Source organism: Lolium rigidum, chromosome 3 (assembly GCF_022539505.1).
Source record: "Lolium rigidum isolate FL_2022 chromosome 3, APGP_CSIRO_Lrig_0.1, whole genome shotgun sequence".
In the NCBI taxonomy this organism is placed as follows: Eukaryota; Viridiplantae; Streptophyta; class Magnoliopsida; order Poales; family Poaceae; genus Lolium; species Lolium rigidum.
The window spans coordinates 105,198,893-105,223,464 of NC_061510.1; the positions used below are offsets into that span (position 1 = coordinate 105,198,893).

At 48.4% G+C, this 24,572-nt stretch overlaps 2 protein-coding genes across 2 annotated transcripts; one reads left to right on the top strand and one right to left on the bottom strand.

Moving 5' to 3' along the window:
• The first annotated feature begins 12,649 nt into the window (after positions 1-12,649).
• LOC124697926 lies at positions 12,650-14,848 on the top strand. The gene is made up of 9 exons (XM_047230450.1): positions 12,650-12,754; positions 12,834-12,895; positions 13,025-13,115; positions 13,214-13,300; positions 13,418-13,471; positions 13,573-13,757; positions 13,894-13,976; positions 14,147-14,247; positions 14,397-14,848. Exons 1-9 carry the CDS (start codon positions 12,701-12,703, stop codon positions 14,613-14,615), a joined length of 936 nt encoding a protein of 311 aa, XP_047086406.1. The 5' UTR covers positions 12,650-12,700; the 3' UTR covers positions 14,616-14,848.
• Positions 14,849-16,869: 2,021 nt separating this feature from the next.
• Positions 16,870-19,200, bottom strand: LOC124702098 (heat shock cognate 70 kDa protein 2-like). Its single transcript, XM_047234205.1, has 2 exons — positions 18,902-19,200; positions 16,870-18,780 (listed from the first exon to the last, which is right to left on the bottom strand). Exons 1-2 carry the CDS (start codon positions 19,113-19,115, stop codon positions 17,039-17,041), a joined length of 1,956 nt encoding a protein of 651 aa, XP_047090161.1. The 5' UTR covers positions 19,116-19,200; the 3' UTR covers positions 16,870-17,038.
• Between the last annotated feature and the right edge of the window lie 5,372 nt (positions 19,201-24,572).

Genomic DNA, 24,572 nt, shown 5'->3' on the forward strand with positions numbered 1-24,572 from the left:
AAGGGGCAGAGTCGGGGGACGCTCGAGGGGCCCACCCCATATGGCGGCGCGGCCAGGGTGGGGCCGCGCCCCCCTATGGTGTGGCCGCCTCGTTGCCCCTCTCCGTCTCCTCTTCGGTGTTCTGGAAGGCTCCGTGGAAAATAAGACTGTGGGCTTTTGTTTCGTCCAATTCCGAGAATATTTCCTGTGTAGGATTTCTGAAACCAAAAACATCAGAAAACAGGAACTGGCGCTTCGGCATCTTCGAGGACGCCGCCATCACGCCGATTCGAAGGACCTAGGATTTCGCCCGGAGACAACAACCAAAAACAGGCGAGAGCGCGGGAGACACCGACACACCTTGGCGACGCCTCCAATGAGGGACACGACACCCGCGGGTGCCGTCGCCACTGGACCAACAAGTCAGGCAGGTCTTTCGACCGTATTGCCGCTCGACTCCGCGCCTCCGAGCTTTGGGGCAATCATGTCCAAGGAGAAACACACCGCCGCCACCGCAACTCCACGACATCATCGTTGCAAAAAGCCATGGTCTCCAGCACGACGGCACGAACCACCAGCTCCAGCCTCCACAAGAACAACGCAACAACTCCCCACCACCTCCGGCAAGAGTCGGGCCTTCTCCGGCACACCCGCTCCAGGTACAACCAACAGACAACCCGGCCCAAAAAAAACCCAGATCTGGCCCGAGAGGCCCAAATCGAGCCCGCCCGAACATCCACCTCTCATGCCGGCGCAACCGGGAGGTATCCCCACTCGTCCTCCTCACGGAGGCAGACGGCCGACGCACCAGGGCACTCCGCCCTGGCAAGGCGTCCTCCGCATCACCGACCCCAAGAAAGAAGCTTGCGTTTCTGCATCCCGGCCACCCCGCCGCTCCACGCCGATGCCACCGGGGACCATGATCTCGTCCCCAGCACAGGAGCGGCGGTTGATGGCAGGGAACTCCACCCTGGCCGCGCATCCTCCGCACCACCTCCCCTGAGATGCGCACTAGCACCGCTGCCACCCGCCTTCCCCGTCGTGCCCTCCCCTTTCCCCTTCTTGTTGCCTGCCCGGTCGAGGGCTAGAGCTCATCCTTGAGCTCCGTCGTGCGTCGGCGACGACCTCCGAGAACCATGATACGCGTACAGCACGCGTCCGTTGGGAACCCCAAGAGGAAGGTGTGATGCGTACATCGGCAAGTTTTCCCTCAGTATGAAACCAAGGTTTATCGAACCAGTAGGAGCCAAGGAGCACGTTGAAGGTTGATGGCGGCGGGATGTAGTGCGGCGCAACACCAGAGATTTTGGCGCCAACGTGGAACCTGCACAACACAACCAAAGTACTTTGCCCCAACGAAACAGCGAGGTTGTCAATCTCACCGGCTTGCTGTAACAAAGGATTAGATGTATAGTGTGGATGATGATTGTTTGCGTGAAAACGAGTAAAACAAGTATTGCGAGTAGATTGTATTTCGAGTATAGAGAATTGGACCGGGGTCCACGCGTTTACTAGAGGTGTCTCTCCCATAAGATAAACAACATGTTGGGTGAACAAATTACAGTTGGGCAATTGACAAATAAAGAGGGCATGACCATGCACATACATATTATGATGAGTATTGTGAGATTTAATTGGGCATTACAACAAAGTACATAGACCGCTATCCAGCATGCATCTATGCCTAAAAAGTCCACCTTCAGGTTATCATCCGAACCCCCTCCGGTATTAAGTTGCTAACAACGGACAATTGCATTAAGTATTGCGCGTAATGTAATCGAGTAACTACATCCTTGAACATAGCACCAATGTTTTATCCCTAGTGGCAACAACACATCCATAATCTTAGAGATTTCCGTCACTTCCCAGATTCACGGAGACATGAACCCACTATCGAGCATAAATACTCCCTCTTGGAGTTACAAGCATCTACTTGGCCAGAGCATCTACTAGTAACGGAGAGCATGCAAGATCATAAACAACACATAGACATAACTTTGATAATCAACATAACAAGTATTCTCTATTCATTGGATCCCAACAAACGCAACATATAGAATTACAGATAGATGATCTTGATCATGTTAAGCAGCTCACAAGATCCGACAATGAAGCACAATGGGGAGAAGACAACCATCTAGCTACAGCTATGGACCCATAGTCCTGGGGTAGACTACTCACACATCACTCCGGAGGCGACCATGGCGGCGTAGAGTCCTTCGGGAGATGAATCCCCTCTCCGGCAGGGTGCCGGAGGCGATCTCCTGAATCCCCCGAGATGGGATTGGCGGCGGCGGCGTCTCGGTAAGGTTTTCCGTATCGTGGCTCTCGGTACCGGGGGTTTCGCGACGAGAGGCTTTAAGTAGGCGGAAGGGCAGGTCGGGGGGCTACACGAGGGCCGGGCCGCGCCGCCCTAGGGTTTGGCCACCTCGTGGCCCCACTTCGTCTCCTCTTCGGTCTTCCGGAAGCTTCGTGGAAAAATAGGAACCTCGGGCGTTGATTTCGTCCAATTCCGAGAATATTTCGTTACTAGGATTTCTGAAACCAAAAACAGCGAGAAAACAACAAGCGGCACTTCGGCATCTTGTTAATAGGTTAGTTCCGGAAAATGCACGAATATGACATAAAGTGTGCATAAAACATGTAGATAACATCAATAATGTGGCATGGAACATAAGAAATTATCGATACGTCGGAGACGTATCGGCATCCCCAAGCTTAGTTACGCTGCGTCCCGAGCGGTAAAACGATAACAAAGATAATTTCGGAGTGACATGCCATCATAACCTTGATCAAACTATTTGTAAAGCATATGTAGTGAATGCAGCGATCAAAACAATGTATATGACATGAGTAAACAAGTGAATCATATAGCAAAGACTTTTCATGAATAGCACTTCAAGACAAGCATCAATAAGTCTTGCATAAGAGTTAACTCATAAAGCAATAATTCAAAGTAAAGGCATTGAAGCAACACAAAGGAAGATTAAGTTTCAGCGGTTGCTTTCAACTTGTAACATGTATATCACATGGATAATTGTCAACATAGAGTAATATAATAAGTGCAATATGCAAGTATGTAGGAATCAATGCACAGTTCACACAAGTGTTTGCTTCTTGAGGTGGAGAGAAATAGGTGAACTGACTCAACAATGAAAGTAAAAGAATGGTCCTCCATAGAGGAAAAGCATCGATTGCTATATTTGTGCTAGAGCTTTTATTTTGAAAACATAAAGAGAGCATAAAAATAAAGTTTTGAGAGGTGTTTGTTGTTGTCAACGAATGGTAGCGGGTACTCTAACCCCTTGCCAGCTCAAACCTTCAAAGAGCGGCTCCCATTTTATTTTATTTTTGGGTGGCACTCCTTCCAACCTTTCTTTCACAAACCATGGCTAACCGAATTCTCGGGTGCCTGCCAACAATCTCATACCATGAAGGAGTGCCTTTTTATTTTAGTTTTATTATGATGACACTCCTCCCAACCTTTGCTTACACAAGCCATGGCTAACCGAATCCTTCGGGTGCCATCCAACAATCACATACCATGGAGGAGTGTCTATTTTTGTTAATTAATTTGGGACTTGGAATCCCATTGCCAGCTCTTTTTGCAAAATTATTAGATAAGCGGATGAAGCCACTAGTCCATTGGTGAAAGTTGCCTAACAAGATTGAAAGATAAACACCACATACTTCCTCATGAGCTATAAAACATTGACACAAATCAGAGGTGATAAATTTTGAATTGTTTAAAGGTAGCACTCAAGCAATTTACTTTGGAATGGCAGGAAATACCATGTAGTAGGTAGGTATGGTGGACACAAATGGCATAGTGTTGTTTGGCTCAAGGATTTGGATGCATGAGAAGTATTCCCTCTCGATACAAGGTTTAGGCTAGCAAGGTTGTTTGAAGCAAACACAAGTATGAACTAGTACAACAAAACTCACATAAAAGACATATTACAAGCATTATAAAACTATACATTGTCTTCCTTGTTGTTCAAACACCTTACTAGAAATTATCTAGACCTTAGAGAGACCAATTATGCAAACCAAATTTTAGCATGCTCTATGTATTTCTTCACTAATAGGTGCAAAGTATATGATGCAAGATCTTAAACATGAGCACAACAATTGCCAAGTATCACATTACCCAAGACATTATAGCAATTACTACATGTAGCATTTTCCAATTCCAACCATATAACAATTTAACGAAGAGGAAACTTCGCCATGAATATTATGAGCTAAGAACACATGTGTTCATACGAACCAGCGGAGCGTGTCTCTCTCCCACACAAGGATGAACTTATTCAAACATAAACAAAAACAAAAACAAACAGACGCTCCAAGTAAAGTATATAAGATGTGACTGAATAAAAATATAGTTTCAAGAGAAGAAACCTGATAAGTTGTCGATGAAGAAGGGGATGCCTTGGGCATCCCCAAGCTTAGACGCTTGAATCTTCTTGATATATGCAGGGGTGAACCACCGGGGCATCCCCAAGCTTAGACTTTTCACTCTTCTTGATCATAGTATATCATCCTCCTCTCTTGACCCTTGAAAACTTCCTCCACACCAAACTCGAAACAAACTCATTAGAGGGTTAGTGCATAATCAAAAACTCACATGTTCAGAGGTGACACAATCATTTTTAACACTTCTGGACATTTCCCAAAGCTACTGGGAAGTCAATGGAACAAAGAAATCCATCCAACACAGCAAAAGGGGCAATGCGAAATAAAAGGCAGAATCTGTCAAAACAGAACAGTCCGTAAATACGAATTTTAAAAGGGCACCAGACTTGCTCAAATGAAAATGCTCAAATTGAATGAAAGTTGCGTACATATCTGAGGATCACGCACGTAAATTGGCATAATTTTCTGAGCTACCTACAGGGAGGCAGGTCGGAATTCTTGACAGCAAAGAAATCTGAAACTCCGCAGTAATCCAAATCTAGTATCAACCTTGCTATCAAAGACTTTACTTGGCACAACAAAACACAAAACTAAGATAAGGAGAGGTTGCTACAGTAGTAAACAACTTCCAAGACACAAAATATAAAACAAAGTACTGTAGCAAAATAACACATGGGTTATCTCCCAAGAAGTTCTTTTCTTTATAGCCATTAAGATGGGCTCAGCAGTTTTAATGATGCACTCGCAAGAAATAATATTTGAAGCAAAAGAGAGAATCAAGAGGAAAATTCAAAACACATTTAAGTCTAACATGCTTCCTATGAAAAGGAACCTTGTAAATAAAAAAGTTCATGAGGAGCAAAGTAACAAGCATAGGAAGATAGAACAAGTGTAGCTTCAAAAATTTCAGCACATAGAGAGGCATTTTAGTAACATGAAAATTTCTACAACCATATTTTCCTCTCTCATAATAACTTTCAGTAGTGTCATGAGAAAACTCAACAATATAACCATCACATAAAGCATTCTTATCATGAGTCTCATGCATAAAATTATTACTCTCCACATAAGCATAATCAATTTTATTAGTTGTAGTGGGAGCAAATTCAACAAAGTAGCTATCATTATTATTCTCATTATCAAATATAGGAGGCATATTGTAATCATAATCAAATTTATCCTCCATAACAGGTGGTAACAAAAGACCAATATCATTATCATAAATAGGAGGCAAAGTATCATCAAAGAAAATTTTCTCCTCAATGCTTGGGGGACTAAAAAGATCATGAAAACCAGCTTCCCCAAGCTTAGAACTTTCTATATTATTATCAACAATGGTGTTCAAAGCGTTCATACTAATATTACTACCGAGCATGCAAATAAGATTCCATAGGTTTTTTAATTTTCGCATCAAACAATCCATGTTTTAAATCAGGAAATAGAATAAGAAGATCATTCTTGTCCATTATGCCAAACTAGTGTAAACAAGAAACAAAAAGATGCAATTGCAGGATCTAAAGAAAATAGCTTCGAGTACTTACAACGGCGAAAATAGCTTAGTAGTCGAGATCCGGAGTGTGAGTACCTTTTACCTTTCCTCCCCGGCAACGGCGCCAGAAAATAGCTTGATGTCTACGCCCCTCCTTTTCTCGTAGACGAGTGTTGGGCCTCCAAGAGCAGAGGTTTGTAGAACAGCAGCAAGTTTCCCTTAAGTGGATCACCCAAGGTTTATCGAACTCGGGGAGGAAGAGGTCAAAGATATCCCTCTCATGCAACCCTGCAACCACAAAGCAAGAAGTCTCTTGTGTCCCCAACACACCTAATAGGTGTACTAGTTCGGCGAAGAGATAGTGAAATACAGGTGGTATGAATAGGTATGAGCGGTAGCAACGGTGCCAGAAAATAGCTTGCTGGCGTGTAGTTGATGGTGGTAGTATTGCAGCAGTAGTAACACAAGTAAAACAATAAACAAGCAGCGATAGCGATATTTAGGAACAAGGCCTAGGGATTAGACTTTCACTAGTGGACACTCTCAACTTTGATCACATAACGAGAATAGATAAATGCATACTCTACACTCTTGTTGGATGATGAACACATTGCGTAGGATTACACGAACCCTCAATGCCGGAGTTAACAAGCTCCACAATTCAATGTTCATATTTAAATAACCTTAGAGTGCATGAAAGATCAATTCGACTAAACCAAGTACTAGCATAGCATGCACACTCGTCACCTTCATGCTATGTAGGAGGAATAATACACATCAATACTATCATAGCAATAGTTAACTTCATAATCTACAAGAGATCATAATCATAGCATAAACCAAGTACTAACACGGATGCACACACTTGTCACCATTACACCGTGCAGGAGGAATAAAACTACTTTAATAACATTGCTAGAGTAGCACATAGATAAATTGTGATACAAAATACATTGCAATCATAAAGAGATATAAATAAGCACTTCACTATGCCATTCATAACAGTGAATAAGTATTCTATGAAATATAGCCTAAGAGACTCACACGGTGCACACACTGTCACCTTTACACACGTGGGACAAGGAGTCTCCGGAGATCACATGAGTAAAATTCACTTGACTAGCATAATAACATCTAGATTACATGCATCATCATATGAATCTCAATCATGTAAGGTAGCTCATGAGATTATTGTATTGAAGCACATAGGAGAGAGATGAACCACATTGCTACCGGTACAGCCCCGAGCCTCGATGGAGAACTACTCCCTCCTCATGGGAGCAGCAGCGGTGATGAAGATGGCGGTGAAGATGGCAGCGGTGTCGATGGAGAAGCCTTCCGGGGGAACTTCCCCGTTCCGGCGGCGTGCCGGAACAGAGACTCCTGTCCCCCAGATCTTGGCTTCGCGATGGCGACGGCTCTGGAAGGTTTCTGTGGGTTTCGTCGAACGTATCAGGGTTTCGCGACGGAGGCTTTAAATAGGCGAAGAGGCGGCGCAGGAGGGCTGACAGGGTGGCCAGACTATAGGGGGCGCGGGCCCCCCTTGGCCGCGCCGGCCTAGGGTTTGGTGGCCCTGTGCCCCCTCTCTGGCGGTTCTCGTGTGTTCTGGATGCTTCCGGGCAAAATAGGAACCTGGGCGTTGATTTCGTCCGATTTCGAGAATATTTCATTAATAGGATTTCTGAAACCAAAAACAGCAGAAAACAGGAACTGGCACTTCGGCATCTTGTTAATAGGTTAGTTCCAGAAAATGCACGAATATGACATAAAGTGTGCATAAAATATGTAGATAACATCAATAATGTGGCATGGAACATAAGAAATTATCGATACGTCGGAGACGTATCAAGGACCTGATGGCATTCTTCAGATTCTTGAGAATGATCGCCTTGTAACCAAGGAAAAAATAGCGCGCTATAACAAAATAGCGTAGGTCTAAAAATACGCTATTAGCATGCTATAGCGTGCTATTAACGCGAATAGCACGCTATAGCGCCGAAATAGCGTAGCGTCGGCTCTCCAGATATGCTATAGCGTGCTATTAGCGTTGAAATAGCGCGTTATTTTTTCCATGCTTGTAACCCTTGCTGAGTAATAAAGCTCTTTTTTACCCGAAAAAAAAAGTTTTGGACAAAGAAAAAAATGAATACTACATTTACAGTAGTACAAGTAATTGCACAAAAACATCGTATTCAAATACAACCCAGATTTCACAAACAAAACGAAGTCTGGATCAAGAACCGATCGTTTGCAAAACTATATTTCTTTTTAGTTCTCGTGGCCTAGATTTAGTTTGGATTTAGTATTTTAGAAATAGTATATACTCTTATCAATTCTTTTTTATATATTTTGGAACTGACTTAGGAAAAATCGTCACAAGGTGCACCCCTAATACACTGAGTATTAGGGCATCTCCAACAGGCCGACATATTTCGGACGTTCGAAATGTCCGTTTGCGTCGGCCCGCAGACGTCATGCGATCCAGGGCGATCGTTTGTGTCGGGTACCTCCAGCGGTGCGGACGCTTAAATTTAGCGGAGACAGCGTCAAGCTCGTTAATGGCGTTTTACGTCCCGTCGAGAACTGCCGCTGGCGATTAACTGTTCCCGCGCGACGACGGTCGTTCCCGCGCGTGCCCACTACATTGGCAAGTTTCGCCGGCATTACGCCCGCGCGGGAAACGACCTGCGCGCCAACGCCGTTTCCTGCCCCGCCGTGGCTATATATGGTGGACACCTGCGGGGATGCCGGGCACACCTCAAGCTAAATCCTAGATCCATCCATGGCCGACCACATTAGTTGGGAACACGTTGTTCAGATGTGCCGCTACCTCCACTCGGAGGAGGACGACGAGGTAGTCGCCGTCGGCGTTCAGGCCGAGCAGCTGGACCTGGAGGCGGTGGCGGAGGTGGAGGTTGCGGAGGCGGAGGCGACACAGCGCACGGAAGGGCGCCTCGCGGCGACCAGGGCAGAGATCGCTAACGCCATGGACGAGCTCGTCGACGCTAGGGCAGAGCTCGCGGAGGCGCGGGCAGCGATGGCGGCCCCTCCGGTGGCCCCACCAGCGGACGCTGTCATCCACGACATTGGGGACGACGACGCCCCCATGCCCCGCCGCTTCGAGTGCTTCGGAGACCAGTTCGTTCTGGTCGCGTCCTTCGACACCCTGGCTGGGGACGCCCTGCGCCGTCAGGCTTGGTTGGCGGAGGAGGAAGCCCACATCTATGCGATCGCCATGGCTCGGGGGTTACTGTGCTCCGACCTGGAGGCCCTTCTCCGGCGCGGGTCGAGCAGGAGAACCGGGAGCTAGAGGGCGCCATCGCCGCTAGGGACGAAGCGGTGGCGAAGGCGGCTAGGGACAGGGCCCGCTTCCTCGCCCAGCTGACGGGGTTACAAGCGGCGGCCCAGGCGAAGGAGGAGGCGGCGGCGGGAGGGGGTGACCAATCTGCGGCGTGCCCGGCGTGCGGAGTGCGCGAAGCGCTCGCGCTTCGATGACGGCGCCAGCCCCTCCGACGGCCAGTAGTAGGCCGTGTGACTGCGAGTAACCGAGGCCGGTGTAGGCCGCGCGACGGCGAGTAGGTACGGTCGTTGTAGTTTTAGGTTAACTCGACTAACCATCTCCGTAAAGATGATCCTTTTGGCCAATCAATAGTAATGAAAAAAGTATTTGCTTACCTAGTCACTTCGACCGGGCCCGGATGCGCCGAACGCGGACACTTTCCGCGACCGTGCAGCGTCCGCGGAGACGGAAACTTGACGCATATTTGGGCCAGGTTTGCGTTACTGCGGATGACCTGGTCACTTTGCATCGCTCCGCTAGAGCAGGACCCAGACGCATTTCCGGTCACGGCGGACAGAAACAGTCACTCAGCGTCCGTTTGCGTCGCGCCGTTGAAATGCCCTTAGAAAAGCATCTCGTGTAGCCGTTGCACCCAGACTGGCAGTTGTATGGAAAAAAAAAGTATGCCATAGAGGCATAGATGATACTTACATCTAACATGGTATATAAAAATAAAATAAAATGAACATAAAAATATAAGATCTGAATTTGAAACATATGAGGTGGCTCACTAGCCATTTTTGTTCAATCATGCAAATTCTATGGCCCCGAAGCGTGATGCCGCCTGAAGGAAAAAACGAGTCTCGTTGACCCAAGTACCCAACTACGTTGCTATCTTCAATCGTTCGCACGGACGGACCTACATGTACCGGTCTTCTAGGTTTTTTCTGTTTTTTTTTTCTTTTGTTCAGATCTAAAACCTATTTCAAATTTAAAAAGGTTCAAACGTGAAAATTTTCATAAAAATTTTAAAAATTGAAATGTGTTCAAAATTCGGAAAAGTTCAGTAAAACTCAAATCTAAAAAGTTCTCAATGGACATTGCCCACGGAAGAGCAATTCCTAGCTAATGAAGGTGAGTGGCTGTTTCATCTTCTGCATAATGCGTCTCGCGACACTCGGCCGAAGATTATCTTCCTTCTTTGGCGCGTCTGGCATCACAGAAACAATGTTGTTCATGGTGATGGGAAAGCCTCTATTTCTGCCTCTGTTCCATACCTTGTCAGTTATTATAATTCCTTCACGACGATAAGATCAGGTGGCAGTGACAAAGCACATTTAACTTCATGGGTGGCGCCAATGTTGGGGTCACTCAAGGCTAATGTCGATGCTGGCTTGGATTCTACTACAAAGAATGCGGGGGTGGGAATTATTATTCGTGATCATCTAGGTCATACTCTCCTTGCTGAATGGAAGTTCCTTCCGTTCTGTGGAAGCGCTGAGGAGGCCGAGGTTATTGCCTGTCTTGAAGGGCTGCGTCACTTGATCCTACTTCGACGGTGGCCTGCTACTTTGGAGTCTGACTGTCTTCGAGTTGTGCATGCAATAACAAGTGATAAGGAGGAGCAGTCTGCAAGCTGGGCAGCGATCTTGGAGGCAAGAGAGATGCTTAAAATCTACCATGATATTACTGTGGCCAAGGTGGATCGTGTTAACAATGGAGTAGCTCATGTTCTGGCTCAATTAGGCAAGTCTGGTCAGACATTAGTCGTGATTCAGCTCCTGACTGCGTTCGGGACCTGATTGCCGTAGACTATATGAACACTATGTAACCTCGGAGCAGCAAGTTTCTTACGCACTATTTTCCTTACCAGGGTACCTAAGGGGGCTGGAAGGTTTTTAATGAGGCGGCTTGCTGCTCAATATTTTGTGTTCCTACTTCAAAAAAAAAAGTTCAGACTAAAAAATGTTCAACTTTTAAAATTGTTCAAAATTATATAAAGTTCAAAATGATAAAGTTCAAAATTTTGAAAAGTTCAGGTTTCATAAAGTTTAAAGCCAACAACAACTAGCAGAAAATAAAAAAACCGAAAGACCAAAAGAGCAAACAAAGAAACAGAAAAGAACCACCCTGGCACGCTAACGAGTCTGGCCCAAAACGCGAGGTGCGGCGCCCCATATAGGGGCCGGTCGTGTCCGCCGACCAGGTCGGTGCGGACGGACCACCGCACACCCACTGCCAGGTATGTTGGGCCGACCAAGTTTGTTTTTCTTTTTTCCTTTCTCAACATTTTTTTCATTTTTCTCTAATTTGAATCTAAACAGTTTTAAATTTGAACAATTATCGAAATTAAACGATTTTCAAATTTGAACAAATTTCAAAATTGAACGACTTTGGAATTTGAACAAATTTCAAAATTGAACGATTACGAATTTGCACAATTTTCAAATTTGAACAATTTTCAAAACCTGACATTTTCTTAAAAAAATATCGAATTTGAACATTTTTTCAAAATTCATTTTTTGAAATTTAAACAATTTAAAATCTGCATACCTTTTGGAAAATATTTTGTTTGTTTGAAAAGTACAGTTTTTCCAAATTTAACGTTCTAAAATGAATCTTAAAAGAAAACAGAATAGAAAAGAAAACGGAAATAGAAACAGAAAAAAAAGGCCAGCACCTAACTGGGCCGGCCCGTACCGTGCGCGGGAGTGTGCGGCGCGCGGTACGCGTTGACCTGGTCGGTGTATAGGAAACGCCGCCGCATAGAGCGGCAAATAGGGCTTTTCCTATTCATCACCCGCGCGGGTGATGGTTAACAACCATCGCCCGAGTGGTTTCCCGCGCGGAGCGTTTTTTGGCCGCGGCCCATTATCCCACTGGGAGGCTGTATGCCACGGTTTTTCTGGTTTTTGCCTGTTTTTTTTGTTTTCTTGGGTTCGGTTTTCTTTCTGTTTTTCTTCGTGTTTTTTGATTTTTTTTCTTTTTTCTGTTTTTTCCTTTTAAACAAATTTTAAAGTGGAGCAAAATTTAAAGTTAAGTAAATTTCAAATTCGAACAAAATTTTAATCTTAGCAAATTTTACATCTAAGCAAATTTCGAATCTGGGAAATTTTTAAATCTAAGAAATTTTCGAATCTGGACAAATTTAAATCTAAGCAAATTTTTAAATCTGATTTGTTTTGAAATAATCGACTAATGGGCCAGGTGCATTAACGGGTTCCCCTTAGCGATGGTTTGATGGTTAGGCGCTCCCGGGCTGTCCCGGCGAATAGGGTTGGCCCCGGATGTGAAACTCTCATCTGACAGCCCAGCTCTCAGCCCAACCACCGGCCCACGCCACGGGAAAGACTCCTATGCGCGCTTGTGTAACTCACGGGGCCACAAACTCCTAGCCCAGGCCCCGCCGGTCTGGTAGTCTAGTGCCTTCGTCGATCTCGCAGACCCGCTTCACCCGTCCATCCCCAGCGGCGGCGCCCCTTGGCTCCTCGAAGCATTTCCTCGAGCAGCTGCCGCGCGCGGGCGGAGCAGAGGCCATGGCGATGGCGAAGGCCAAATCCGCCGCTCTCTCCGTCGCCGACAAGTGCCGGGTACCTCTCGCGAGCACCATTCGTGCTCGTTCCTCCATTTATCTAACCTCCCTCGCTGACTCCCTCTTGCCCTTCGCAGAACATCCTGGGCGCCAGCTGGGAAGCCCACCTCAACACCATCAAAGCCGACGCCAAGGGAAGGTGCGAAATCTGACCGCTACAGTTCCCCCCCCCCCCCCCCTCTTGTTTCATACGCTCGCGCCCTCCCGAGGCTTCTGCGAATAACAACTAATTGACCATAAGTAATTCTTGTTTTGGGGCTCCGGGCAGCAAGGGGGAGATTCACACGTCGAGGGTGCACTACATGGTCCAGAAAGGCATGCCCTACTTGATCGTCCCCGAGAACGACATACACAACATTGTAATGCTCTGCCTCTTTTGCTTATGATATGATGGTCGATCAATTTGTAACTGTAATAGCGGTTGCTGTTATGTTCTGACGAATTGCCTGACCCGTAGAACATCATAATCGACGAGCGGGGGTCTCTCTCGGTGTCCAGTCCAGTCCCAGGTCGCCTTGCCACCTTGCTCAAGTCACTCAACAAGGTCAGTCCCCTGCCCTATAAGCTTAAAATGCAACAAAATTTGATGTGTGCCCGTTTCAATTGCCTTCCCTTGTATGAGTTCCGTCGTCGGTGGTGCTGACGCTGTTGTCTGGTGCAGTTCCCTTCCCGGGTCGCTATGACCGGCGATGTCCTGCGCTTAGACGATACAAAGGTAAGCTCATTCCAGATACCCCAAACGTTGGTGAACGTAGTTGGTTCTGCAGTAGTAGTCGGCAAAGTGATACTCATTGTGCTTCGTATGTTGTGCTTAAGGTCCCGGTTATAGCCGAAAGCCTGAAGAAGGCTATTCTGAAGGAACATAAGGCTGCCAGCGAAGCTACTTATGGGGTTTCAACGGTATTGTCTTCCGCGGGGGCTACTTGTAGGTCACGAAGTGAAGGCCTCCTTAGCTTACTCAATGAAGAGAGCTCCTACAACATCTTGAAGTTTGAAATGGGGTGTGTAAGCTGTTTTTTATGCTCGGCGTCTTCTCTTTATGTTTGGCGCTCGTACAATTAATATCTGTCGGTCATCTATGTAAGTAGTTACAAGGACCTATTTATATTCGTGACTCTGGAGATATCTATATTGCAGCTCATGTGTCTTCATAGATTCGTCTGGGAGCAGCCATAATATGGAGCTTGATAGTTTTGAACTACCAAGGGCCGATCTGCTATGTAAGGTTCTACTGGTTTGATTTCAGCTCTGCATCTGCACTTCATACCTTCTAGTACCTTTAGCTAATTATGCCGTATTAGTCAGTAGGATGCTAGTTGACTGCTCGACACATGTACCTTCTATTACACTACTACATTCAGCTTCTAAGTTTATGTATTGTCCTTTCTAGTGCCATTTTCTGCGAAGCTGATTGATGGTATCAACCGGAATGATGCAAGACGGAGAGCACTCATACTTTTCTGTTTTGAGTATTTTGATGTGACTGCTCGAGTAAGTGTCCCGTATATCTGGAGAAATTGCAATTAGGATAAGTGAATCCTTAGTTTCTCATTTATTTGGAAGAGGGAGAGGGGTGCAAATTAGCTAAACTTTTTTAGTATAACTATACCCATGACTATCATCTTTGTCTTTGCTTCAAGGATGCACTCTTGCTCTCCATTGATCACCACGGATTTGAGGTGCTTGCCAAGGTTCCTGCAACAGCTATTCTTCTTGATGTCTCTCGGCCCTACCACTGGAAAGAATTCAGGTTCTCATTCAAGGAAGCAGTTAAGGATGTTGAGGGCTTTTGCAGCATGCTGGTCGAGTTAGAACAAGAAGCTCTGCATAGCGTAAAGAGCTATAGCGGATTAGGTTGAAGGAGATGGTAGCTCACCCTCAGACCACGGTACACATCATTTTGGTCTTCAGCTATGACAGTAGATCATCTGAAGAATATGATCTGACATTGGGTTAGTAAATGCTAAGTAGTTTGCATGAATTTGCCAGAGTTGCAAACTGACATTCCAGTTGGGAATCAAACAGATAAAATTTAGACATAGGTTTGTATGTCACCCAAATTTTCAGCCTGTGTGTTTGGCACAGTTCTACATGCCATATATGATTAAGGATTTGGCGAAGCTGGATATCAAAGTTCTTGCTTCATTGTGCAGTCGCGCATGAAGCAATTGATACATGCCCAATCGGAAATTGGTATTCTGTATTTTGATAGTGCCAATAGCTTCTTGATGGCTATGTGATTCAATCTTCCCAATTGCTTTTTGGCTACGTGATTCAGTCTTTGCCTTGATGTTGGTACTTTTAGGTTTTAGCTGAACCTGTTTTTCTTGAACTCAGATGACCGCCTAACAAACTAAAACCCTGTTTGAGTGGGAAATAAGCAAAACCAGATTTCCATAGCCAGGCAAGTGGGTTTTAGTATTACTGTATTATACTTGTTTTTTTGTAAAACGCAATCACATAAAACAAGATAATAACTTTTCCTCCCCGTCGTCAACAAACTCCACGCGCAAATTCTTTATTTTCCTGTGACTCAGCCCTCAAATTTTCCATCGAGTCAATATATTACATACGCTGGTACGACAAACATCAGAAAACAGATCTTGAAACCTAGTTCTGTTGTTCATGGCTGGCAGTTGACCCTGGTTGGGATCGCCGATTCGCTGGCCAAAAGTATACATTTGCGCTTCATTGTAGTAAAAGACCATTGACAGTAGGTAGAGGGGCAGATCAAGAACTAAACTCACCAGGTGTCCACTTGCCTGTCAGTGTTTGTAGCTTATTATACATGTGGCATATGGTAGCTCCGACCCTAACTAAGTTATTAGTACGAGCTACTTGGTGTTGTAAGTTGCAAACATTGCAGTATTTGTTGTCAATGGATAGCTCTACACGAGATGATAATCATACCCGATACTTTCAATGAGTGCCCTGGAGAGCAAGTATGGTACTGCAGGTCGTAACGATTCCAAATCCAATTTGTGCTGGTCGTTCAATTCCTCAATAGAACAAAGAATGGCCACCTATCACTTTGCAGAACTTGGGTGAACTATACTAAAACATAATAGTTAAATCATCAAAATTACAATGCACAACTGGGACAGCAAAACAGTAACTAGTTGAGTTTACTGGTATACCTAAGTCTAGTCCTAATATCTGACTGTCCATAGATGAATAGATTATCCTTTCTGTATACCACTGTAATGTAAATTGTCAAATTACAGTTGGTGGTATGAAAATGACAGTAGTAATAATTTTGTTGCTTTGTTTCCATGTAGAAAATTATGGATGATCAGGTAAAATAAATTAAGAAGGAAAACAGTGATAAACAACCCATTAAGCGTCACATATGGAAATCTTCAGAGGACAAATTATTGCTCAGTATACTAAAAGATTATCCTTAAATGGAGGGAAGGACGAAACAGGTTACACAAAGAGATCATGGCTTGAAATCCAAGAACAGTTCAATGACTCAACGGCAGACAAACTCGTATACAGGAGTTGCTATACTACCATGGACAGACTTCTAAAACTCACCGGGTTTGGCTGGGATGATGTGGACAAAATGATCAAAGCTTCAGATGAAGTGGGGAGGATCTCATCTCAGTAAGTTTAAGCACATAGAATTGGTTAGCTAATGCCCTCTCTTATCAATAGACTAACAAATTAACAATACATCTGATGATGCTATATATAACTCAGCATTGGTGAATCAAAGCAAAGTACAGCTCAGGTAAATAATGCAGATATTAAATAGCATGCCTGATCTTGAGGCAAAGAAAAAACTAAAAGTTGCACAAGCATTTGCAGATGTCAACCAAAGGGCAATTTTCATTGAGATGGACGAATAGACAAGTTATTCTTAAAAAGATTCAAGATACTTATATTTTTCTTGTATTGTTCCGTTAAGATAAGATTTATTTATAAGACAATACATCATTTTACAGATTAAATGAACCTAGGACAGATTTGCTACAAGTGATTGGATTGAAAGTAGTAGCAGAATTGGGTTTGCATGTTTATAGAGGTGATGGATCTCTCATTTGTTTCACATCACATTTGCAGCTACCAAAGATAACCACAACAGTAAACAATGCAGAAAAAGTGGTATACTTGCAGAAAAAGTGGCATACTGTCTAGTATTACTAGATATAATTGTTTCAAACTTAAAACATAAGATGGGGCACTTATATATGCCCGTACCAAAAATTAAAATTGCAGAACGATACTAAAGTCCACCATAAAAGAGCGACAAATTATTCCAAGATTCCTCCTCTATCATCTAGTCGACCTCCTCGATCTTGGGCCCTGGGCCGCTGCTGCCGCCGGCAGCACTGGGCGGAACATCCTCATCCATACCACCGGGCATTTCAGCCCCGGCGCCTTGGTACATCTTGGCGATGATGGGGTTGCAAATGCCTTCCAGCTCCTTCATCTTGTCATCAAACTCGTCGGCCTCGGCAAGCTGGTTGTTGTCGAGCCAGCTAATGGCGCCATCAATAGCGTCCTCGATCTTCTTCTTGTCAGCCTCTGGGAGCTTGGAGGCGATCTTGTCATCCTTGATGGTGTTGCGCATGTTATAGGCGTAGTTCTCCAGGGCGTTCTTCGAGTCCACCTTCTTCTTGTGCTCCTCGTCCTCAGCCTTGTACTTCTCGGCCTCCTGCACCATCTTCTCAATGTCCTCCTTGCTGAGGCGCCCCTTGTCATTGGTAATGGTGATCTTGTTCTTCTGGCCGGTGGTCTTGTCCTCAGCTGAGACGTTCAGAATACCGTTGGCATCAATGTCGAAGCAAACAGTGATCTGGGGGACGCCCCTGGGTGCCGGAGGGATGCCAGACAGCTCGAACTTGCCAAGCAGGTTGTTGTCCTTGGTCCTCGCCCTCTCGCCCTCATACACCTGGATGAGCACGCCGGGCTGGTTGTCAGAGTAGGTGGAGAAGACCTGCTCCTTCTTGGTGGGGATGGTGGTGTTCCGGGGGATCAGCACGGTCATGACACCTCCAGCAGTCTCCAGGCCCTGGGACAGCGGCGTGACGTCGAGCAGGAGCAGGTCCTGGACCTTCTCGTTGCCCTCGCCGGTGAGGATGGCGGCCTGGACGGCGGCGCCGTACGCGACGGCCTCGTCAGGGTTGATGCTCTTGCAGAGCTCCTTGCCGTTGAAGAAGTCCTGGAGGAGCTGCTGCACGCGAGGGATACGGGTGGACCCTCCTACGAGCACGACGTCGTGCACGGTGCTCTTGTCCATCTTGGCGTCGCGGAGGCACTTCTCGACGGGCTCCATGCACTTGCGGAAGAGGTCCATGTTGAGCTCCTCGAACCGGGCGCGGGTGATGGTGGTGTAGAAGTCGATGCCCTCGAAGAGGGAGTCGATCTCGATGGTGGTCTGGGCAGTGGAGGAGAGGGTCCTCTTCGCCCTCTCGCACGCCGTCCTGAGCCGCCGGAGCGCCCTCGGGTTGCCGCTGATGTCCTTCTTGTTCTTGCGCTTGAACTCCTGCACGAAGTGGTTGACCATCCGGTTGTCAAAGTCCTCGCCTCCCAGGTGGGTGTCACCGGCGGTGGCCTTGACCTCGAAGATGCCCTCCTCAATGGTGAGGAGGGAGACATCGAAGGTGCCGCCTCCGAGATCGAAGATGAGCACGTTCTTCTCGCCGACGCTGGTCGACTTCTTGTCGAGGCCGTAGGCGATGGCCGCGGCCGTGGGCTCGTTGATGATGCGCATGACGTTGAGGCCCGAGATGACGCCGGCGTCCTTGGTGGCCTGGCGCTGGGAGTCGTTGAAGTAGGCGGGGACGGTGACGACGGCGTTCTTGATGGTCGTGCCGAGGTAGGCCTCGGCCGTCTCCTTCATCTTGTTGAGCACCATGGAGGAGATCTCCTCGGCCGAGAACTGCTTGTCCTCGCCCTTGTACTGCACGCCGATCATGGGCTTGTCGCCGGGGCCAGGGATGACCTTGAACGGCCACAGCTTGGCGTCGCTCTGGACCGACGCGTCCGAAAAACGCCGGCCGATGAGCCGCTTCGCGTCTGCAAAGAGTAAGATGCATGCGTGCGATCAGATCTATGCTACACGGTGATCGATCTGGTAACGGCGTACGAAAGCAGAGCATAACAGAGTAACAGGGCAAAATTAGATGGGTTTACGTACCGAAGACGGTGTTGATGGGGTTCATGGCGACTTGGTTCTTGGCGGCGTCGCCGATGAGGCGCTCGGAGTCGGTGAAGCCGACATAGGAGGGCGTGGTGCGGTTGCCCTGATCGTTGGCGATGATCTCGACGCGATCGTGCTGCCAGACGCCGACGCAGGAGTAGGTGGTGCCGAGGTCGATGCCGATCGCCGGGCCGTCTCCTTTCCCGGCCATGATCTCGTCGAGGCAGGAGCAGGTCGAAAGAGAATTGCGGGATTGGTTGGTTTGGATCTTGGAACGGAGCGCGCGTGTAGGAACAGAATAGGTGTACGAGGTGGAGGGGCGATAGAGGGTTGGATTTTAAAGGCTGTGGTGCCGCGACCACGGAGGGGTTCTAGAAAGTTCCTGGGGTGGGTGTGGGCCGTCGGATGCGATCTGGACGTACAGGATGAAGCCGCGGCGCCCTCGCGGGGTGGGGAGACGGGCGAGTCGTGGCGGACTTGGACTGGGCCAGGGGTGTGTGGGGTTTGGGTTCTGGAGAGCGCGGGAAGGTTCTGGAGCCTGGGGAGGTGGAGACATTCCAACCTTTTGTTTCAGGCTTTCTGCCCGATTTGGCCGGCACCAATTGGTTGAGTGAACAAATGCGCCTGCAGGGGTTTCCATGCCACTTCAGAGCAATTACAATAGTGCAGCCGGGTGCTGGCTATAAGGCTAGCTATAGTCAGTTTATAGCTAACTTATAGCAAAATAGTTGCTTTAAGGATTGATAACTTTATGTGTAAAAGACCCACCACACATACTCACAAAGTGCCTAGGAGCACGTACAAGAGCTGGCTCTTGCATGAGAGCACATCTCTCTTCTCTCTCCACTTCTCTCTCATCCACCTAAGCAAAACAACACTATTTTAATTCTTATAGCATGCTGAGTCAGCCTTATTGTACTTGCTCTCAGACGCCGGAGGTGCCGCCGATTTTGACCTCGATTTCTTCCTACTTAGGCCATCTCTAGCGGCGCGACGTATTTCGGACGTCCAAACGGACGCGTCGTGTCCGTTTGCGTCGGGTCAAATGGACGAAATCGTCCGGGCTTCCGTTTGCGTCGGGGGTGGCTCCAGCGGCATGATGCATAAATTATTTTTTTCATTCATGAAGCCATAATTTACATGAATAAAAAACATAAAAAAGCCAGAAAGTCGTGCTAAAAATAGGTTGTCTACTGGTCGTCGTCGCTGACGAGGTCAATCAACTCCGGCGTCGGCCATGAAAGCTCGTACGTCGGCGGTGGAGGAGGTACTGCCGCATGGGCAGAAGGCTGTGGCCAGGGATCCCACGCCGGAGCAGCAGGCGGAGCGCGGTCGTTGGAACGCGTCGGCGTGGCCGGAGGAGTCGCCGGCCTCCCCTGCGCGAGCGCTGACTCGTGGAGCTGGATTGCGAGCCCGTCCCACAAAGCGAGCTCGTAGAGCTCGTCCTGCTCGTTGTTGGCCAGTGCCATGGCAATGGCCTCCTCCACGGAAATGTCCGGCGGCTGGGTCTCCGGATCCCACGCCGGCCCGCCGTCGTCGTGGTCGTACTGTGCCATGGTCACATCCTCGTCCTCGTCCGCGTCCTCCTGGTCGTTCTCTTCTTCTTCTGCGGCGATCTCGCGCTCGAAGTAGTCTACGTCGGCGAGGTAGCCAGGGCGGCGGCGCGCGTCGAACTCCCACGTCCCGAATGAAATCCAGTTGTAGGAGTTCAGCGCGTACGCCGGATCCTCCCGCAGATCCGGCGGCAAGATCGCTCGGCGGCGGCGCACCTCGTCCCGCCGCTCTCGGCCCTCGCGCGGCACGGGGGGGGGGACCGGCACGCCTCGAGTTGAGGTACCAGCCCCCTCCCGGCAAGTTCGCGTCCGGCCATTGTACCGGCCGGTTTTCCTCCCATAGCTGCCGCGCGAAGTCGACGCGGACGTACCGGCCGACCCGTGCCTTCTTGCCGGACCGCAAGCCGCTAGACTCGTGGTCGTACTTGGTCTTGCGGAACGGCCAGCATTTCTTCCCCATGGCGTCGGATGGGTGGATAGTGTGGGATGTGCCAATGGTTTGGTCGCCGGCAGCGTCCCTTTAAGTGGCTCAGACGCCATCTCGCCTTCAATGGCCTGCCACTGCAACGTCGCCTCGATGCGCACGCTCGCGGAAGCCGAGGCGCGCCATTAACGCGGCCCTGCAAAGGCTGCAGCGCGCCGCTCGCAAGTAATGCTGCGGAAGACGATGCAGTTGTGTCCCTGCCAGGCGGGCCCGTGCGAGGACCGAGCGGACACTTTGCGCGTCCGCGCAGCGTCCGCAGAGACGCAAACCTGGCGCATATTTGGGCCAGGTTTGCGTCTCCACGGACGGCCGATCACTATGCGTCGCGCCGCTGGAGGTAGTGCCAGAAGCATTTTCGGTCACGGCGGACACAAACGGTCGCTCAGCGTCCGTTTGCGTCGCGCCGCTGGAGAGAGCATCTCCAGCGGCGCGACGCATTTTAGCGTCCGTTTGCGTCGGTCGAAATGGTCGAAATTGACCGTTCGTCCGTTTGCGTCGGGGGTGGCTCCAGCGGCACGACGCATTTTTTGGCCGAATCATTTTTTTTTTTAAACATGAAAACATAATTTACATAGTTAAAAAAAACCTAAACGCGTGCGCCTACTGCTGCTCTTCGTCGATGTCGAGCACGATGAGCTCCGGTATCACCCACGGCCAGTTGCCATCCGGGGGAGCGTACGTCGGGCGCGCCGGCGGTGCTGGACGCGGAAGCGGTGACCGCCAAAGCGATGCCCTCTGCGGACCGCCAAAGCGTTGACCGCCAAAGCGACGCCGGGCCCGGTGGAGACGCGAGCGGAAGCTGAGCGATCGTTTGTGTCCGCCGTGACCGAAAATATGCGGCAGGTTTGCGTCTCTGCGGACTGCCCGATCACTTTGCGTCGCGCCGCTGGAGAGGGTGCCAGACGCATTTTCGGTCAAGGCGAACCTAAACGGTCGCTCAACGTCCATTTGCGTCGGGTCGCTGGAGATGCCTTTAGGCGAGTCAGCAGATACCACCTGGCTCAGTACTAGAAAGACTATTACCATTGCTAGTAAACCCACGTATTCATCTACATCCTATATATTGGAGTATTTAGTAATGTAGGAGTACATTACTAATCGAAAAATCAAGAGCTATAGGCATAGGACATACTCTCTCTGTCTAAAAATAAGAGTCTCACTCTACCTACAAACACACCCAAATACTTGCATATTGAGAGGTTAGATGGTACACAAAGTTGTCACGTTGTGCAAACACCCCAAACAATCTGAATTGCACTGTTTGGATTGCTAAGTTGGCACCGGAAAAATTTGTGAAAAGCTCTTGTCCTGGTTTGAATTTCTTTTCTGGGTTGGTTGAGGGAAATTGACTGAACGGAACCCGGTAAATGCAAATATTTGAAACCTCCCCCCCCCCGGGTCCATCTATCAAACTTGGTCACGTCACGACTCCCGCCATAAGTGCGCGTCTATCTCGACGCGATCAGTTGGACGGGTGACGGTCGCGCCCCGCCGACGTTGCTGCCATGCCGCTGCACATCCGCCCGTTCCTGGAGTAGCCTCCCGACTACGGTGTGTTTGTTTTCTTCGTCGACTTTCGGCATGGCTGTGAGCTCCTTGCGCCGGTTCGGGTAGGCTAGGGTTCTTCCAGTTGTTGATCGAGATAGTTAAGACGATGGATTACCGGCTGCTTTGGCTAGGACTATAGCAGATAACTGTTGGACCCAGATGATTTTCTTCCGCTCTTGGTGTTGGTTTCCTACCGAATTGTTGGATTCATGAGAGGAGACCAATATGAGTGTAATCATAGGTTGGAGTTGGTTAGGAACATTTGTGGCATACAATCTACATCTATCTACACTACTTAAAAAGGAGGAACATGTTCCCTATTCTGCCCAGCCAGCACTACAACAAATCTTTGGTCGTCCTCGTCGTCCTCTGCAGCTGGGCCGCATCTGTTTTCTGCCAAACCGGCCTCGCTCAATCGACGCCTGCACACCCGCCCTCTCCATGTATACCCGCTTCGGCTCCGCCCCTGCCACCGCGTCTCTGCATCAGCCGTGCTCCGCTCGCCACAGAACCCTCCATCCTCCAGCTCTCACAAGTAGGATACCGTGACCTTTGTCGGCGCTCGCCAAACTCGCCGCCATCGACGATAATGTCAACATCCGATGCCCAAGGGAAGTGATGTCCTGGAGAGGATCGACGGATCTAACCGTCAACCCTCGCTTCCTCCGCCCCATCAACCCCTGCGTTGTTGCTATGGCCCCTTGGCCGTCGTCATTCGTCACCGGATCCACCTACGGGATTGAGGACGCCATCGTCTTCCGCCTCCCTGCGGCCGGAGCGAGGCATAGTGGCCGTGGTGCTCGAGGACGGGCGGCTCCCAGGAAGGAGGTTGCGGCTTCGAGCGACTAGGCAGTGCTGAAGCTGCTGTGCACGGCGGCATGTGGCGTCGCGGCGAAGCGAAGTGGAGGGGTGACCAGACAATAGCGGGAGCGCCGCTTCAGTGTCCTAGCCGTCATATATGGCGATGGCGAGGAGGCCGCCTCCGTGTGTCCTCACCTCGGCCTGGAAGTTCCACACATGCGACGATGCGCGGCGGGGGACGAAAGATGGATTTGGTCCGCACAATGGAAGGTGATAGCGTATTTGAGTTGGATGTCAATTAAATTGGCTGCGACCTATCCCTGCCTGTAAGATTATTTTCCTTCCCAGCATATTTAACCCAAAATTTTCTAATTACTTAGTTTGGTGGCATCAACCTGAAATTCTTTTTGTTGAGCATGTATCCAAGATTGATGAGGATATGGACTGAGAAACGGAGGAGCGGTTGACGACCTGCTATTCCACCAACTACAATCTGCGTTGCCGTCGCCACACTGGATGGAGACGATGAAGCCACTCATTTATCTACTCCAGGCTTCGAATCTTCATCAACCACTTCCTCTAAAACTACTCTTGGATTTGGTTAAAAATACCCTTTCTTCCCTTCCTACCACTTCTCTGATATCTCTCTTCTGTAACGTGAGCACTTGCTCTGTAGCTTCAGTTAGTGCACTTGCTATTTGGTTTTGCTCTGTTGATAGTCGACTCACAATAGTTTCATCAGATTTGTTACTAGCTGTAGTTGTTTGTCATCATGATTTTTTTGTTCCAAAATCTTGTTTCCAGAATAAGTATAGATTAAATGTTGCTCATATCCCTACACTAATGGTACAAATACTTTTTTGTGGTCTCTTATTGGTCTTAATTAGCAATAATTCTCTGATAATGAAACTGGCCATATACTAATTTACAATGATCACTATTCAATGTTTTGCTTCTTCACAAAGAAGAGAATGCAAAATGTATTATTGGTTCAGGCTATCGACAGGGAGGAGGGACGGCGTAGAGATGGGGTCCCTGGTGAGAGCAAGCCGCCCAAGCTCTCCGGTCAGAGTTCCTCCCCAACCGCGTGCCACCGCAACCTTGCCCACCGCCTTCCGAGAAGGTGCTCCTCTCCGACCGTTTCGTCGACCTCGAGGAGCAATCCATGTGCCGCCCCTGCAGTTCCTTGCCGACCGAATCCTCCCCGTGTCCTCGACCTACGAGCTCGTCTCCTCCTTTCGGCCATCACTCCAGCTGCTGCATGAATCAGGCGCCAGGCGCT

Excerpts from the sequence above, each read along its gene's own strand:
- LOC124697926 (XM_047230450.1), top strand. The coding sequence starts at position 12,701 with ATGGCGATGGCGAAGGCCAAATCCGCCGCTCTCTCCGTCGCCGACAAG. Across the intron at positions 13,472-13,572 it reads TGCGCTTAGACGATACAAAG|GTCCCGGTTATAGCCGAAAG; the intron begins GTAAGCTCATTC and ends GTTGTGCTTAAG. Across the intron at positions 14,248-14,396 it reads ATTTTGATGTGACTGCTCGA|GATGCACTCTTGCTCTCCAT; the intron begins GTAAGTGTCCCG and ends CTTTGCTTCAAG.
- LOC124702098 (XM_047234205.1), bottom strand. The coding sequence starts at position 19,115 with ATGGCCGGGAAAGGAGACGGCCCGGCGATCGGCATCGACCTCGGCACC. Across the intron at positions 18,781-18,901 it reads CCCCATCAACACCGTCTTCG|ACGCGAAGCGGCTCATCGGC; the intron begins GTACGTAAACCC and ends TACTCTTTGCAG.